This window comes from Haliotis rufescens, unplaced genomic scaffold (assembly GCF_023055435.1).
Source record: "Haliotis rufescens isolate VD_foot unplaced genomic scaffold, xgHalRufe1.0.p SCAF_9, whole genome shotgun sequence".
Taxonomy (NCBI): Eukaryota; Metazoa; Mollusca; class Gastropoda; order Lepetellida; family Haliotidae; genus Haliotis; species Haliotis rufescens.
The window spans coordinates 4359294-4377994 of record NW_025964383.1 but is presented as its reverse complement, the minus strand read 5'-3'; the positions used below and the strand labels follow the sequence as shown (position 1 = coordinate 4377994).

At 39.4% G+C, this 18701-nt stretch overlaps 1 protein-coding gene across 1 annotated transcript in view; it reads left to right on the top strand.

Annotated features, from left to right (window-relative positions):
• LOC124151459 (retinal guanylyl cyclase 2-like) overlaps positions 1-18202 on the top strand; it is a 596567-nt gene extending 578365 nt beyond the window's left edge. Inside the window, exons 18-19 of the mRNA XM_046523944.2 lie at positions 17878-17974; positions 18061-18202. Coding sequence (XP_046379900.2) covers positions 17878-17974; positions 18061-18066 — 103 coding nt within the window. The 3' untranslated portion in view covers positions 18067-18202. The remainder of the gene's footprint in view (positions 1-17877; positions 17975-18060) is intronic.
• The last annotated feature ends 499 nt before the right edge of the window (positions 18203-18701 follow it).

Sequence of the window (18701 nt, the reverse complement as noted above, 5' to 3'; positions counted from 1 at the left end):
CCTGTCGAAAATGTTTCATCCGCAACCAATGAAACTTCCGACAACAGTCGCCATGTTGGGTCACAGGTCAGAGCGAGTGTGACAGGCAGAGCCGTTCCTTACGAGACAACAGTTGACCTGGTACAGAGGCTGTGCTCCGTAGGTTTCACAGTGCCTGCATCATGGGGCAGAAAGACGACCTTACAACTGTAAAAGGAAAATTTTAACAGGAACCACACGGCCAGTGGAGGGGCCATCGCTGTTCAACATGCCTCACCCGATTCCTCATTGTCGTCTGTACATGCTGTTCCTTACTGTGACGCTACTCCCCAGTAGTCATGTGAACAGCGGGAATTCTGACAGTTCTACCAACATTCCGGCAACAGCGAACGTGGAATTGATGGGAGTCATGAGAGATATGATTACATCCCTCACCCAGTGTCTATCCTCTGGAGCTCCAAGTGGAGAAAACATAGCCTTGCCTTTATCACAGACCAGTCCAGCACAATGTGTCTTGTCAGATTCTGTGCCCCATGTCAGCTTTGTTGATGAAAGTCGAGGCGTAAAATACACAAAGGTAAATATATCAATTTGGCTTCACTCCTGTTACAATGTCAAGAATCAGGTGATTATAGACTTGCTGAAGAGACAGGTTCATGCAAAAACGTACCACCAGGAATTTGAACTTCAGCAGAGCTTTCAAGATATTCAAGGATATTTTCTGTGAGGCTTGGCCAAATAGGAGAGAGCAATTAGGGCAACATGAACGCACAGTGGCAGAACTCCACACTTTATATGGAGGACATGTACATTATGAATGCCATAAGAGATTCGCGGCTCGTGTGGCAGCTCTGGCTGAGAGAGGTACGCACATCACCTTGGGCGTTCTGGACACCAGAATTTATACCACTTGTACTTCTGGCCTTCACTGTAGGTCATGTGACCTGTGCAGTAGCATCAGCCATGACTCAGCGACATGTCCATCCGTGTTGACGAACGAACACCTGCGAACAAGTCAGCCCATGACATACCTTGGGAAAAAAGAATGTTTACTCCAAAAGCACTGCAAAGAGCTCCAATGATTCACATGGTCGACAGAAAATATGGTACCAGTGACAGGTTTGCAACAATTTGGCGTGTCAAACCAAATTGCTGATTCTCTTTCTCGGTTACAGATTGCCAGATTTCAGAAACTTGCTCCACAGGCGGCACTACAAGCAACACCATGTCCACAACGCTCACTGTTGATATGGGTTTGGCAAGACACCTAGACACCCTATGGGATGCTGCAGTGGGGGCCAGAACCAAGACCACCTATGCTTCTGGCTTTCAGTCATACGTTGCCTTTCTCCTGAGATATAGCCTGTACTCTACATGCTCAAGCCTTACACGGGCAGCACAAGGTCTGCCACCAGTAAATTCTGCACTTCTGCAATAATATTTTGCCTTTTGTTTCGGTGAGGCAAAACTACAGTATGTCACTGTCAAATCCTATCTTGCGGGTATTTGGTTTACCTATCTGAAGGCAGGTGTGCATACACTGTTTGATTTAGCATCCACTGGTGGTCTAATCAGCTAAGAATTCTACTTCATTGATACAAGAAGCTACCGCAACAGGGTGTGTCTAAACGCTTACCCATAACATACAATGTTTTGAAGAAGATTGTGTGTACACTACGAAAAGGGTTGCTCGGACCTCTCAATGATCTGGTAATGGAGGTCATGTGCACCCCTGCCTTCTTTAGTTTTCTAAGATATGCGAGTTCACATGTTCTCGTGACTTTGATGCTAGTACAAATTTAAGCCTATCTGATGTCACCATAGCCCATAATACAGGAAAGTATACTCTCGTGCTCAAAACTTCAAAGACAGACACATTTAGACAGGGTATGGTCATTCCCTTGTTTGCCAACCACACTACCATTTGCCCTTTTGCAAATTTGAACCGCTTGAAACAAGTAAGACTATCACATGGTGCCGGGGACAGTGATCCTCTGTTTGTTGACCAGTACCATGTTCCTGCAATGGCTTAATATGACCATGAAACATGCACACCTTGACCCAGCTAAATACTCTTGACACTCTTTTCGCATAGGGGCAGCAACTTCCGGAAGATCACCTTATAAAGACACTGGGCAAGATGGCAGTCAGACTGTTTTACATGCTATATTCGGACCCCAGAGGATGTTATTAAGAATGCTCAGTTGTCTTTAATTACTTGTCCATAAATACCAAGTTATGGGGACATAGCCGACCAGATACGTTGTATCGGTTGTTTTAGTCTATTCCTTTGTACGATGTTGATGTATCTTGTGATCCCTCTGTATATTGTTGCACACCATGTACCTTTCTCAGCACACCTAGCACAACTTGGGGGCACTCACTCTTGTAAGGGGGTACCCATCAAATCACTTGCTTTGGGCTATTTCCACTCATCTTAGAGTGTCCTTTTCTCCCCCAAGTCTACACCAGAGCTCAGGTCGCAGCCCCAGTCCACAGACCACCGTCCGAGCCGCCGCAGCAGCCCCAGGACCCTCACTTAGCTCTCGGTCATTCCCTCTCCTTGTAATAAGCATCCCCGGTCTGCAGACCACTGTCCGAGCCTCGTAGCGGCTCCAGGACAGCACCTAGCTCTCGGTCAGCCCTCGTCTGTGATAAGAATCAGTCAGCTCCCAAGTTCGTGCCAAAACCATAATGATGTACCGTATTCAACCCATTAAGCGCCCAGGGCACTTAAAAAAAGACAGAAGGGGTGGGCGCTTATTGGAACCAATTCAGAGTCAAATTGGCGTAAATTCATCAGTAAGCCTTACCGTATTTTCTTGTGAATAGTGCACACTTTTTTCCAAAAAACACAGTTGTGTAGAAGGGGGTGCGCATTATACACAAATTAATGAGTTTTGATGTTTTTTCCCCCCATGGAAAGACATTACTGTGAGCACGTAACACCGGAAATACCATGTCAACAAATCCATACTGAAGTTCGCAAATTATTCATGTCAGAGCTCCAGATAAGCTTTTGGTGTTGTGGGTATTTTACCCATGCATTTTAAAATCATTGGGTATCATTAATTCTATCTGCGTATTCAAATTTCTGTTACCCACTAGTTTTTACACATGTGGGTATTAAATATTTAAAAACACTATTCATCTAGTCCCTGCAAACTGGTGTCGTGTGGGTTCGAGAGCTTTTTAGGATTCAAAAATACCACGATACTTCCACAAGAAAGTGTGATGGCAAATGATCATGATCTGACTGTCATCGTGGAGTTTGGCAAGGTTGACGGAATGCCAACTTATAATTTCAAAATAAGTTGCTCATTTGCTAATCGAATACGCAGGGTTACTTCACAATATTTTGATGATACGCACAAGTTTTATTTTTGTAGCGTATCTGTAATGTTCGTTGCGTATTTGATACGCTTGGATTATATTTTACTGCATATTTCTGCATTGCTGATGCGTATTTCACGCAGATACGCAGCTTATCTGGAGCTCTGCATGTAATTACACTGTCTGGCTATAAAAAAGTGTTCTTTGTATATCTGGACTTTTGTTTGTAATTTATTTCATTAATTTTATTCAAAATTCCTTTTAATATTGCTTTAATTAATTTCGGCGAAATCTTGTGTGAAGCCATTGGAAGATCGCACAACTCACCGTTATTAACAGCAACCACGGTCAGATTACCGCTATTGACGCCTTGAAACAAACTTAAGTCGACAGAGAATGGATACATACTTTGATTCGTTAAAAGTCATATTTGTTTTTGTTGGACGATTCTATGTCAAAACGTAATTCTCGCGATCACGCGATCACGTGCACGGGAGCCTTGACGATGACTGGTCATCAGACTGGTTCCATTTTAAAAAAAATACCCGGCAATAGCGATCAGCTGCTTTGCTTAGGGTTATTATTATTTTAAATATGTTTAGTAAAAGCTGCATCTAAATTAACAAGATATTGGAATATATTATTCCTGATAAAAAAATAGTTTCAGATACAACTTTTGCCGATCCTTGCATTGAAAATACTGTAAAGTTATATCATTGGGTGTGTCTAAAAGTTTGGTTTTCAGTATTGTAGTACATGTATGGAATCAAGTCACAAAAACGCAACTGCTACAGAAAAGCATACATTCCATGCAAGCCCCATGCATTTCACTACCCAAGAATGGGTATAAAAACATGTGCGTTAACGGGATTCCATTTGCATTGTTTAGCATTGTGTTGACAACAACCACTCAGAAAAACAACAAAATTACACAATTATTCAACATTATGAAATGCCCACCTGTCCGAAAAGGAGCATCTGCGAGTCATTGGTATGCTTGAAGCAATATAGAGTCAACGTGATGTTGCAAGACAATTTAACGTCCACAGAAACCCCATTTAGTGTTTATGGCAACGTTGGTAACAGACGAATGCAGTCAGAGACCATCCTCGGAGTGGCAGGCCACGCGTAACCAATAATCGACAAGACAACTGGATTCGAACAACACACCTATGAAATCGATTCCAGCCACCACCAACACACCTATGAAATCGATTCCAGCCACCAACAGTGACTGCAAGAAGCATCCATGGCCTTAGTCGAATATCTTAACAAACCGTACGTCATCGCCTCAGATGTGCAGGGTTGTCGCCAGAAGACCCACCAGACGTCCCATTTTGACAGGAAACCACCGTCAAGCACGTCTACACTGGTGCAGACAGCGTCTACGCTGGACGGCCATGCAGTGGGGACAAGTTCTATTCACTGACGAGTCTCGTTTTCACCTCAGCCACACCGATGGACAGATTCAAGTGTACCAACATTAAGGTGAACGTTACGTCAATCATTGTGTCATGGAAGAAGATCAGTTCGGGGGCAGCAGCGTTATGGTATGGGATGGGATTACAGCAAGACAGAGGACCCGTTTGATAGTGGGAAAGGGAAATCTCAATGGACAGCGCTACTGCGACGAGATCATCGGCACTGTTGTTCTACTGTTTTTGTGTCGTCATGGCCCAGGAATTACCTTTCAACATGACAATGCCCGGCCTCATATTGCTCGACTTGTTCAAGATTCCCTTCAACAAAACAACGTGAATGTCATCCCCTGCTCACTTCCCAGATCTCTCACCAATTGAGCACATGTGGGATGAGATGGATCGGCGCCTTCGACGTCAACCACCTGTTCCACAGACACTCCAGGAACTTCAAAACATGCTCCAGCAGATATGGACAGATATCCAACAGGACTTTGTATGACGCCTGGTCCATTCCATGAGACGAAGATGTGTTGCTTGCATCACAACCAGAGGTTGACATACACGCTATTAATTTGTAAATTGACATTTTGGCATGTTCATGTTTTTTTTATTAAATCACGCATTTTCTGAAGTCAGTATGGCAAATTAAACCATTTGAACACTTACAGGAGTCTTTTATCTGTTGCAAACCAAAATTGTTTCAGATTTGGTGAAAAACATAACTTTGCATTAAATCTTATTCAATGTCACAGGAACTTTTGTTGTTCAGTATATTTGAGATATTTTGAAAGACATGTTTAAAACAATATGGCTTGGATCCGGCATGGTACTATTCCAGTCCTGGACACTCGTGGGATGCATTGTTGAAGAAGACCCAATCTCATTAAAATCAGATCTTAGTTCTCACTACTGCTAAACAAAGATCTGAGGACCTCCCATTATGGGTCACATCGGACCGACCTTGCACGAACTTTGACCGACCAATGGAATGACCAATCAGAAGGCAGCTTTCTCGTGCTTTACAGCACTAATTTCAAATTGGCGACTACGCTTCGAAACCTATTTTGACAAATTCTCGATTACAAATTTGAAACCTGAACAAAAGAACATTCTGGAATGGCTAATAGATGGTCTAGATTGTATGGATACAGTGGTTAAACCCATAACTATCATTCGGAGTTAAAGTTTTCGAGGCTGCATGATCAGAAATCACATTCCGACTGTCACTTTCATAATCTGGTAAGCGATGCTCTGATTGGTCGGATGAAAGGTCGTTCTGACGTGACCCCTATTGGGATGTCCTCAGATCTTTGTTTAGCGGTAGCAAGAACTGAGGTCTGATTTTAATGAGATTGAAGAAGACCGGTGAAGAATTAAAATTACTCACTGATTATGATTTGCACATGTTTGTTGAGAAAGGATTGAGGGGTGGTATATCAATGACGGCGAAAAGGTATTCTAAGGCCAATAATAAATTGGTAGAAGGATATGATTCGAGTAAACCTACTACTCACATATTATATCTCGACGCCAACAATTTGTACAGGTGGGCTTTAAGTCAACCTTTACCTACAAGCGGTTTTGAGTGGGTAAACAGTATCGATGTGAATAATATTCCTAAAGATTCTGATAAAGGGTACATACTAGAAGTTGACTTAGAATATCCAACAGAGTTACGCAAAGACCATAACAGTTATCCGCTAGCTCACTAAAGATTAATGGTTCATAGATATTGGATGTCAGAATATCAACATAACTTGATGGGAAAGACTAAGACAATAGAAATCTCCAGTTATACCTATCATTTGGCATGAAACTAAAGAAAATACACAGAGTTCATAAGTTTGATCAAAGACCTTGGATGGAGCCCTATATAAAACAGAACACAGATTTAATAAAGATGGCTTTTAGCGATTTCGAAAAGAACCTATATAAGCTAATAAATAACTCATTATTTGGTAAAACTATGGAGAATCTAAGGAATCGTGTTGATGTTAAATTGGTCAGATATAATGAGGAAGAAAGACTTAGGAAACTTATATAGCTAGTCCAGCTCTTAACAGAAGTAAGATATTTGATAATGGCTTGGCGGCATTACATATGCAGAAGAGCAATATAAAATTCAACAGACCGGTGTACGTTGGTATAAGTATTCTTGACTTGTCAAAACACTTAATGTATGACTTTAATTACAATGAACTTAAGAAGCAATATGGTGATAGGTGCAAAGTGTTATATACCAATCCATATTCTTTGTTAATGGAAATACAAACCGATGAAGTGTACAAAGATATGGCAGAAAAAAAAGAGATGTACGATACGAGCGATTACCCAAAAGATAATCCATTGCACAGTGCAGTAAATAAAAAGGTATTAGGCAAGATGAAGGATGAATGTGCTGGAACTCAGAGTATGTTGGATTAAGACATAAGATGTATTCTATAAAGAAGTCTGAAAATGAGGAGATCAGAAAAGCGAAAGGCATTAAAAAGTATGTGGTAAAAAAGTATATATCAAACATGAACAGTATAAAGAAGCTAGCATTATTCAATCGTAAACATTCAAACATAAGATGAATTTTTGAGAAGTGACAATCACAGGATATATGGATTAAGAATGAACAAGACATCATTATCCCCCTCAGATACAAAGAGATGGATTGATAAGGATGTTGTAACAACCTATGATTATGGTCACTTAGGGAGGTAATACTGTATCGCTGGGAACTATGAGCAACTCTTCTCGTACAAATCCCCTGCCCGGTCAATCTTTAAGGTAATATAGAAAAGGCTTGCCTTTTTTCATAACCAATCGACTAATGTTATATATCTTCAGAGACCAAACTGGATCAGTTACACAATGTTGACCTCCTTCAAGTTCACCAAGCTGGTGTAAATATCTTAACAGATTTTGTTCTTTGCCTCTCCATGGTGCTGAAAATTCGGAAGTCACAGATATCATGTTAATAGCATCGGATGGTTTCTTCCTAATTAATCTTGTTACTTCATTATTTAGGGCTGATAATCGTACACTCATTCCATTGATCTTAATCAATCGGATTTCATTTCAATCCCATACTGATATCCAAACAAATGTTCTGCAGATGTCCAGTTAAATCTTTCAACAACAACTTGACTACGGTGGGCCTTTTTTTCGCCATGCCCGATTGCAACATTGTGCTTTGTTTAGTTACTGATCCCATAAACTCGCGACCAGGATCTAATTGAAACAACTTAGGCCATTTTAATGGTCAACGTTTATATATGTGGCCAAGTGCATTAGCTTCTTAAGTTGAATCTTTCGATGTTAGTGGTTCAGCCTCCTTGTAGCGACAAGCTACATCTACATTAAAGCGTATTTATATGTTCTGTGTCTTACCTCATCATGCGGAAGAAACAAGAGATCAGCCAGATGAACTTCATTAGTTTTGAAAATATCAAACTTTCTCCTCAGTATATAACGCAGGGCTAGTAAGTATATTTTCCATATTGCTTGTATTTTTAACAAATCCTAGGCAACATCTTGAGATACCTTAGCTGCTGCAGATAGTTTTTGTATTGCCCCTATACCTTTCCAGTTCCTCGTGGGCTATAGTAAATTTTATCCATTATTAATTAATATTGATGTTTCTTTAATACAATTATTTAGACAAATGTTCACATAAGTGTATAACAATGGAAAACTTCATGCCAACAAAAGAAGAACTTAAAAAAGCTATCAAAGCATTTATGCTCTGGGACAAAATTATGAAATGGAGAGAGTTACCACAAGTTTATATCTTAACAAGGATGTCAAGCTATCAAAATATGGTTATCAATTGTTTCTTTCCGATTGTAGTGAAGAATATACAGTCTTGTCTCCTTGTAAAACGAATGAAGAACTTCGTAAAAATGTTGAATATCATTATGTTCAAAATAATGGTATGCATATGAGTAAAAATAATATGTATATTTTCATTACAATTTAGCTTAGTCGCATGACGAACGTTTGATCGCATTGCATAATTTGCATTAAAAAAAAGACCACCATAGAAGCATTGATAGGGTTCGGGAATGGCTCAGGTGGTGGTGAGCCAGAAACCCCATCATCTATACTACTAAAGTATATTTAACAAGGCTAAGATATCAGGTCCTTACCTCCTTATGATAAATATGAATACTTAATAAGTCTTAATCAACCGACCCAATCAGTGCAGTGCTGTGAATCATGCAGAGCTGAAATGCAGAAATGAACAGAGAAGAGAAATATTGAAGTGTTTAAATCTAAAGATCTGGTCACATGCTACAGAAACAAAAGAATAGGCAATCACTGGCCAAACTCTGGCTGGACCATATCACTAAGGACCTTACATGACTACTTTCCCTGGAGGAGAGTAGAGAGTATTCAGGGTAGTTTAAGGAGCTACTACGGTACTTAACAAAATTATTTACATACATTTAAAATATGTAATATTTACATTATGCTACATGTATTACCATCTTTGAGATGGTGAACTCCAGATTTTGAACCCTTGCCAGTGGACATGGGTGTGCGGGATTGATTTTGGACACATAGCTGGTCCAGGATTGACCTTTATTTTGTTTGAAAGTACATCTCACCTTGGAGCTTGTGATTTCAATGTATTCAGGTTGTGCATGGTAGTATATCAGCGGAAGTATTATTCAGCTTTATTCCCATTTTCTTCTAGCTTGTTTACAACCACTATCAAACCATGGTTTACTCATTTGAGGGTTTGCAGAGGACTTAGGAATGCCGTCGACTCAATAGCATTTAACTCATATGAAAAATAGTCGGTGCATAGGAATAATCAGTTGCCTCAGTTGGAAAATGGACATCGTGGACTGCCCTTTCAACCCCAAGCAAAATATTTGCATTGTTATGTATCGATTCCCAAATTGAAACAATAAAATCTGTACGTAAAAGAACAACAAACAACCAACAAGTGGTAATCAATCAACAAATATTTGGGTCGGTCCGATGTGACCCATAATGGGAGGTCCTCAGATCTTTCTTTAGCAGTAGTGAGAACTAAGATCTGATTTTAATGAGATTGGGTCTTCTTCAACAATGCATCCCACGAGTGTCCAGGACTGGAATAGTACCATGCCGGATCCAAGCCATATTGTTTTAAACATGTCTTTCAAAATATCTCAAATATACTGAACAACAAAAGTTCCTGTGACATTGAATAAGATTTAATGCAAAGTTATGTTTTTTACCAAATCTGAATCAATTTCGGTTGGCAACAGATAAAAGACTCCTGTAAGTGTTCAATTGGTTTAATTTGCCATACTGACTTCAGAAAATGCAAGATCTAATAAAAAAACCATGAACATGCCAAAATGTAAATTTACACCTCTGGTTGTGATGCAAGCAACACATCTTCGTCTCATGGAATGGACTAGGCGTCGCACAAAGTCCTGTGGGATATCTGTCCATATCTGCTGGAGCATTTTTGGAAGTTCCTGGAGTGTCTGTGGAACAGGTGGTTGACATCGAAGGCGCCGATCCATTTTATCCCACATGTGCTCGATTGGTGAGAGATCAGGGAATCCTGAACAAGTCGAGCAATATGATGCTGGGCGTGTCATGTTGAAAGGTAATGCCTTGGCCATGACAACGCAAAAACAGTAGAACAACACTATCAAACAGGTCCTCTGTCTTGCTGTAATCACACCCCATATCATAACGCTGCCGGCCCCGTAGCGATCTTCTTCCATGACACAATGATTGACGTAATGTTCACCTCAACGTCAGTACACTTGAATCTGTCCATCGGTGTGGCTGAGGTGAAAACGAGACTTGTCAGTGAATAGAACTATTCCCCACTGCATGGCCATCCAGCGTAGACGCTGTCTGCACCAGTGTAGACGTGCTTGACGGTGGTTCCTGTCAAAATGGGACGTCTGGCGGGTCTTCTGGCGACAATCCCTGCACATCTGAGGCGACGACGTACGGTTTGTGAAGATATTCGTCGAAGGCCAGGGATGCTTCTTGCAGTCACTGTTGGTGGCTGGAATCGATTTCATAGGTGTGTTGTTCGAATCCAGTTGTCTTGTCGATTATCGGTTACGTGTGGCCTGCCAATCCGAGGATGGTGTCTGACTGCTTTCGTCTGTTGCCAACATTGCCATGAACACCAAATTGTGTTTCTGTGGACGTTAATTGTCTTGCAACGTCACGTTGACTCGATCCTGCTTCAAGCATACCAATGGCTTGCAGACGCTCATTTTCGGACAGGGGTGGCATTTTGTAATGTTGAATAATTGCGTAATTTTGTTGTTTTTCTGAGTGGTTGTTGTCAGCACAATGCTAAACAATGCATATGGAAGCCCGTTAACGCACATGTTTTTATACCCATTCTTGGGTAGTGAAATGCATGGGGCTTGCATAAAAGTCAACTTTTGCATGGAATGCATGCTTTTCTGTAGCAGTTGCGTTTTTGTGACTAGATTCCATACATGTACTACAATATTGAAAACCAAACTTTACTTGTTTGAAAAATACACAAAAATATTGGTGTCACAGGAACTTTTGTTGTTGAGTATATAAAAGTTAACAAATCAATACATTTTACTGCACAGTGATTACAATGGCAGTACACAATAGAGTGGTGGTACAATATTAAATGGCAGTACACAATAGAGTGGTGGTACAATATTAATGGCAGTACACAATAGAGTGGTGGTACAATATTAAATGGCAGTACACAATAGAGTGGTGGTACAATATTAAATGGCAGTACACAATAGAGTGGTGGTACAATATTAAATGGCAGTACACAATAGAGTGGTGGTACAATATTAAATGGCAATATGTTATATGATGGCAGTGGTCAGTATCAAATACAAAAATGGACAGTGGTGATAGCAAAAGTCAGTGATAGTAATATATACAGTATATATTCATGGTGCAGCGACAGCAGTCAAGCTTCAGAGATGGGCCTTGGTTGGGATTCAGAGATGAGAAAAAAAAAGTCCTAGAATGGTATCTTGAGAAGCATCAAACAAGATGTCTTCCGTCTTTGAGAACGGATTGTTTTCTCCTTGACATATATGAGGTCGACAGAACTGGGCAAGTTATGTTGGAGTTAGTACTAGATATGAATATTTTTCACTTTTTAAGTTAAGCCTAGAAGCAGACAAATATTTATTACATTCAAACTTGTGTATATTTGCTAATGAATTTTGCTCATGCTCGAGCTTTATATTGATACTGGGAGACACCATAAAATTCCATTATCTAAGGGGGCATTGGTGGCCTAGTTGTCGAAGGCGCCACGATTAGCTGTGCAGAGTTGCGTCCCTTTGGAACATAAGATTGTGGGTACGAATCCCGGTTTGCCCTGATTATATTTCTAGGTTTGTCAGCACCATACCCGTGCTAGTGGGTTCCACCGAAGTGGTAAACATCTGCGACCTGCATCATTTCTGGCTTTCCACCCACATTAAGCTGACACACCTTGATATAACTGGAATACTGTTAAATGCGTCGCTAAACCCAACTCACTCACTCACTGCAATATCTGAAAGATAATGTACATACTGTAATCTAAACATTATCAAAGATCCGTATCATTTCACCCTTATATGTTCATCCTTAAGAGATATTCAAAAGCAGTACATACCAAATAAATATGTAATTAGCCCATCAGTCCAACAATTTAATCGCCTTATGGCAACCTAAAAAAATTAAAATCTGTTATCTCAAATATGCCTTCAAGATCAGAAATGTACAGAAATGTTACGTATGATTCTACTTATAAAAGCATCCTGTACTGTATTGTATCCACTTCACGTATTGGACCCATGGCCTATCATACAATAAACATGTGATTTGATTTTGATTGTAACCATGTGAGTGCTTGCCCAGTGATTCCCAGCTGGGTTTCCGAGATGTCAAATTGGAAAATTTGTTCAACATGTCGAATTGCAGCTAATAGATCTAATAAGACACAAATGGCTGTTCCATCACTGTTGATTGTTGTTTTGGTACCTGATCTCTGATTCTTGATGCTTGATTCTTGAATTGTTAATATGGAAGAGAGTTACGATAGTGGTCAGTTTTTGAGGTCTTTGGGGTCAAACAGACTATTCATAATGGGAAGAGTAATTATGGCTTCTTTTATCGAAGGAGGAACACAACTTTATGAAAGAGGTAGCTTGATCGTGTGTGAAGAAGGGAATGACCGAATGTTTACACTCTTTGAACATCAATGTTGTCATTGCATCTGATCCACAAGATTTACACGTTTAGCACTATGTTCAATGAACCGCTTTATTTCTGAATCATTGATCGATCCGAGAATCTTTAGGGTAGCAGATTCGCGATACCCAAGATACATATTTTTCTGTATTGATGTCTTTTGAGAGTTTCGAGTGTTTCCCCATGGGGATCCGGGTTAGAATGTGTCACCAGAAGCCCATTACTGGTTGTAAGAGGCAACCAAATTGGGCAACCTGTTTGCTGTGGGTTGCGCCCCTGTGTCAGTGATTCTTGTGGTTGAGGGCACTGGAGACAGAAACTTTTGGAACTTTTTCCCAACACGCCACTTTGACCCTAACTTCACTTAGACAGATGGTAGAATTGGCCAGGTTCTATCAATTGGCTGGTCTTGCCATACCCTGAGTATCGTCAACTTTGATTTTGAATATATATCTTCTTATATTCCACACAGTTATTCTTGAAAACATCAATTTTTTTGTATGTTATTAATCTGCCTAGAGTCCCATGGCAGAAGGCAGTGGTTCATGGGCCAATCTGGCATTATTGACCTCCGTTGACTTTTATTCTGTTTGACTCTCTTAGCTACCCATGTCTGTATTGCTCGAGTATAGCATGCCTGTAACCATGATGTTTATAGTCAGCTTCCAATGCAGCACCGTCTTTGTAGACACTCCATGTCAGTGGGGAGCAGGGTTGTGGTATAACCTTTTTTCATTATGGCTGCCCCACAGATCACTGGTTCTCGACAAAAAAATATAAGAAGGCATATTAAGACAGATACTGCAATATCTTCTGATGAGGATTCTATACAAAATATTGATTCTTGGCCACGATTTCTGGTGGTTGATGGTGAGCCTTTCAAACTCAACCCCCTTGTAGTTTCAAAATCAGTTGAAGGTACTGTTAATTGTAAAAAAGAATACGGCAGCTGGCCCCTAGCTAAAAATGCAATTCAATATGAATACGACACCCCCCTCCTCCCAAGCATCAGTGGATTTATATCTAAAGAAAATGTCCTCTGTCGGGTTTACAGGAGAATCCTCACCTTAATCCAACCTTACATTAATCCAATCACACACCAAATAGCACCGCTTATTAACGCTGAGTATTGTACTTCCGCTAAAACAATACATGCATGCCAATCTCATTAAAATCAGATCTTAGTTTTCGCTACCTCTAAACAAAGATTTGAGGACATCCCATTATGGGTCATGTCAGAACGACCTTTCATCTGACCAATCAGAGCATCGCTTAGCAGATCATGAAAGTGACAGTTGGAATGTGATTTTTTATCGTGCAACCTCGAAAAAAAACACACAGGGTATTCTGAACGACAGTTATGGGCTTTATGTCCGTAGTCACGCAATATTAGCAATTCCAGAACGTTCTTTTGTTCAGTTTTTAAAATTTTAATCGAGTATATGTCAATATATGTTTTAAAACGTAGTCGCCAGTTTAAAACTCATGCCGTAATTCTTATTGACTATTGCTGACTTCTTGTTAAGTATCAGGATCAGGGTGTCTCACAAGGCAGTATTTTGTCTGTCACTTTGTTTAGCCTAAAAATTAACAGTTTACCAAAGGTTTTAAACGATTCAATTGATGGATCGTTGTTTGTGGATGATTTTAATGTTTCTTGTCTTGGTAAAAACCTGCATACAATTAAGAGGCAACTGCAATTGTGTATAAATATAATCCATAAATGGTCTCTTGAAAATGGCTTTAAATTTTCCAAATCTAAAGCAAACTGTATTCATTTTTGTAGAAAATACAAACCTCATACAGACCCGGAATTGCTATTAGATGTCACTCCTATTAAAGTTGTAAAGGAAGCCAAATTTTTAGGTTTAATATTCGATCACAATTTGACCTTTTCACCCCATATTAAATATTTAAAGAATAAATGTCTGAAGGCCCTAGATTTAGTAAAAGTTGTCTCTAATTCCACGTGGGGAGGGGATCAGAAAACCCTCCTCCAACTATACAGAGCTCTTCTCCATTCTAAACTTGATTACAGCTTGTAGAAGCAATTTAAAATGATTAGATACCATTCATCACCAAGGCCTGAGGTTTTGCCTTGGCGCCTTCTGAAATTCGCCTATTCACAGTTTGTATGTGGAGGCTGATGAGCCATCCCATAAACATTACTTTAACATTAAATTATCTATGCAGTATATCTCTAAATTATGTTCGACTAAATCCAGTCCACCATATGACTGTGTTTTTAATCCTCTTTACAAAAATCTCTACAATAAAATATCATCTCTTGTCCCAACACTTGGAGTCAGATTACAATCTCATATTTCTGCTGCTCAAATCAATCTTGAAAACATAGCCCCCACTTGGCTTTTCTCTTCTCCACAATGGCTGTTTGTAAAGCCAGAGATGTACCTAACATTAACTTAACTAAAGAAATCTTTAACAAATCAACTAATTTATCAACAAGAATATAATTAATTTAGAAGCTTTCACAATACCTACAAATCTACATTTACAGATGGATCCAAGGACGGTGACACAGTTGCTAGCGCCACCATCATTGGATCCAGGACTTTAAAACATCGTGAATACCAGATAACTTCCATTATTACCGCGTAATCAAATGCCATAATAACAGCACTAGAATACATTAATACTCAATCAAAGCTTAACAATTTATTATATATTCAGACTCTTTCCTGTCTTCAGGCAATCAAAAAACAATCTTGCAAACATCCACTTTTAATCAAAAGTATTGAGTTATATAATGATCTTGCTACTGGCTAATACAACATCAATTTTTGTTGGTTACCCAGCCATGTTGGCATCATTTGTATCACTGTGGCTGATGCTGCAGGTAAAGCAGCACTCAACAAATCTGTGACACTACTTCTGATTCCATGCACTGATTACCAGCCCGTGATTGGATCCTACATCCAAGATCTACTTGGGCTGTCAGTCAAGATTGGAAGAGGTAATCATGCGATGATGTCGTATTGGCCGTTCAAGATATACACATGAATATTTATGAAAAGGTGAAGATCCTCTGTTCTGCATCCCTAGTGATGAAAGAATCACAGTCAAGCATGTCCTGCTTGATTGTACTGATTTTTCCATCACAACGGATCATTATTTCAAAGTTTCATCAATGAAGGATCTTTTTAACATTAAATTCTTGGATTTTTAAAAGAAATTAAATTGATTCATAAATTTTGATGTACATAGTTGTTTCTTATCAATTGGTAGTATATAATTATACCCCTGTTTACAAAGTAAATCAGGGGTATATAGCGTTCCATCTGTCCATCCTTCCGTCCGAGCTTTTGTACGGCCTATAACTTTTTAACCATGCACCCTAACTTCACCAAACTTGCTACACACATTTACCACAATGAGCACTTGTGCCTTTTGCTAGTTTGAAGATTCTGAACTTTTAATTTTTGCTGTTTCCATGGAAACATTAAGAAACTTAAACTTTTAGGGTGGGTGTTTTGTACGGTCCATATCTTTTTAACTATGCATCCTAGGCTTCATCAAGCTTGCTACACAAATTTACCACAATGAGTACTTGTGCCTTTTGCTAGTTTGAAGATGCTGAATTTTTTTATTTTTGCCGTTTCCATGGAATCATGGTGAAACATAAATTTTGGGTAGAGTTTTTGTACGATCCATGTTTACAATATTATGTATCCTAGCTTCAGCAAACTTGCTACATTAACCACTATGATTGTTTTTTTATCTTTTATAAGATTCTGAAAGTTTTCTCTTTTGCTCTTTTTCATTCAATGTATAATAAGTATGCATCATGCTTTGTAGTTAATTTCCAGTATAAAAGGATTCCAAGAATGTATGTTGTGCTAAGCATTAATTATCACACACTAGATTGAAATATATTTGCAAAAACATGTGTTCATTTCAAACATAATGCATCCTCATGGGGTTTACAAAGGAAAGGGCAGTTCCTCTGACTTTAAGCAACAGGTATATTTCATTAATTAACAAACTATTTACTATTTGTTGTTGACCAGCGGGGATAACAGGGGTATGTGAGCTTTGCTCACTTCTTTCTTGTTATTGACTGTGATGTATGTACAACTTTTGAAAGTCACGATATGGCTGAAATACTGGGGATGTGACTTTAAATTTAAACTCACTCGAATGTTGTTTGAGCATTCAATATGTCTAAACGGAGATATTTGATTGCTGTACATAATGGTTATGCTCACCTCCCCTTTTTGGCTCATGTTGCCTGAATAAACTTGTACTAAGGTGGAGTCATTTTGTTGATAGCAATGTGCTTTTTCCTAACCTTGTCTCAGTTATGGAAAGAGCATCTAAATTGTTATCCCTTACTTAATCACATAGGTGATACTCAAAATACCATTCATACTTCAAATTGTTTGAAATTATTCATTCTGTGTTCTAAAGGCACCACTACTATATCCATATAGAAAGGTTTTGCCAACAAGGTTCCAAATGGGTAAAATTACCCAGACGATGTAGATGTTTACGAAGTCTCTTGGTGAATATTTAAATATCATGTTTTGGGAACATCCATTGCATTTAGTAAGCCTTTGTGCATACATTAACCATCCCAAAACACACAAGCATTATTTGAATGTGCAAGACCAACGGAATGCTTTCACAGCGATCCAATTAGTCAAGACACTGGCCCTGACCATCAGATACTACGGATGTATTATGACCTAGAATAACCGAAACCCACAGCAGACTACAATGAGAGTTGATTGCCAACCATATATGACATGCTTCATTGTGTATCATTTTTTCGCCTATCTTAGAACAAAACTCTTTAGTATGCACTTAACTCTGGATGGCTGGTCCACACTGAGTGTATAATCGTATGCTGTAAATAGGTATTGTTGATACTCACTCAAAGACTGGCAATGTGTACAACAGCTTCCCATCTTTGTTTCAGATTGGAATCAGTAGTGCAGAAGGTACGTGTAGTCAGCAAGGATCAGGATGTCAAAGCTGAATCAAGCTGCAACTACAGTGCAACTGCAGATAGAACGGTAAATTGTGATAGGGAGTGCATACCGAGTATACCCAAAGGTGGATCTGTTGACGAAAATCTAAACAAGAAAATTGTTGGTTTCAGACATGACCCTGAAGGAATTATTCACGAAGCGGATGCCTTTCGATTCCATGAATGTCATATACATGGGAATTGCAATCTCCACAGTGATACCACAAGGGAAAAAGCCAAAGTTTCAATGGATTCAATAATGTCAGAAGGCCATGGCATCATGGAAACCTGCGAGAGTGGATCAAGTGTTCGGACTAATGTCAGTGTGGTATCAGCATCAGATATCAGCATACAAGATGATCGACCTCTAAAGGATGGAGGGAAGGAAATTCACTGCTTAACACCCGTCTCTGAAGTTTAGCATTTACATGAGCAGAATGAGCTCTGTTGCAGCCCAAACAGCTGACACATATTGAATGTTTGTATAACGACGGCAAAATAGATTTTTAATACAAACCTCATTTAATTAATTGATATATTATCTTTTAGCATATCATTTTATATCATTTTATATCATTCACCTTTACACTACACCTAAGAAACAAAGGGGCACGGTGGCCCAGTCGTATAAGGCGCCGCGATTCACTGTGCAGAGTTGCGTCCCTTGGGCACGCCAGAAACCTATTATTGTGGGTTTGAATCACAGTTCGCCCCAATTATGTTTCTAGGTTTGTCAGCACCATACCCGTGCTCATGGGTTTCACTGAAGTGGG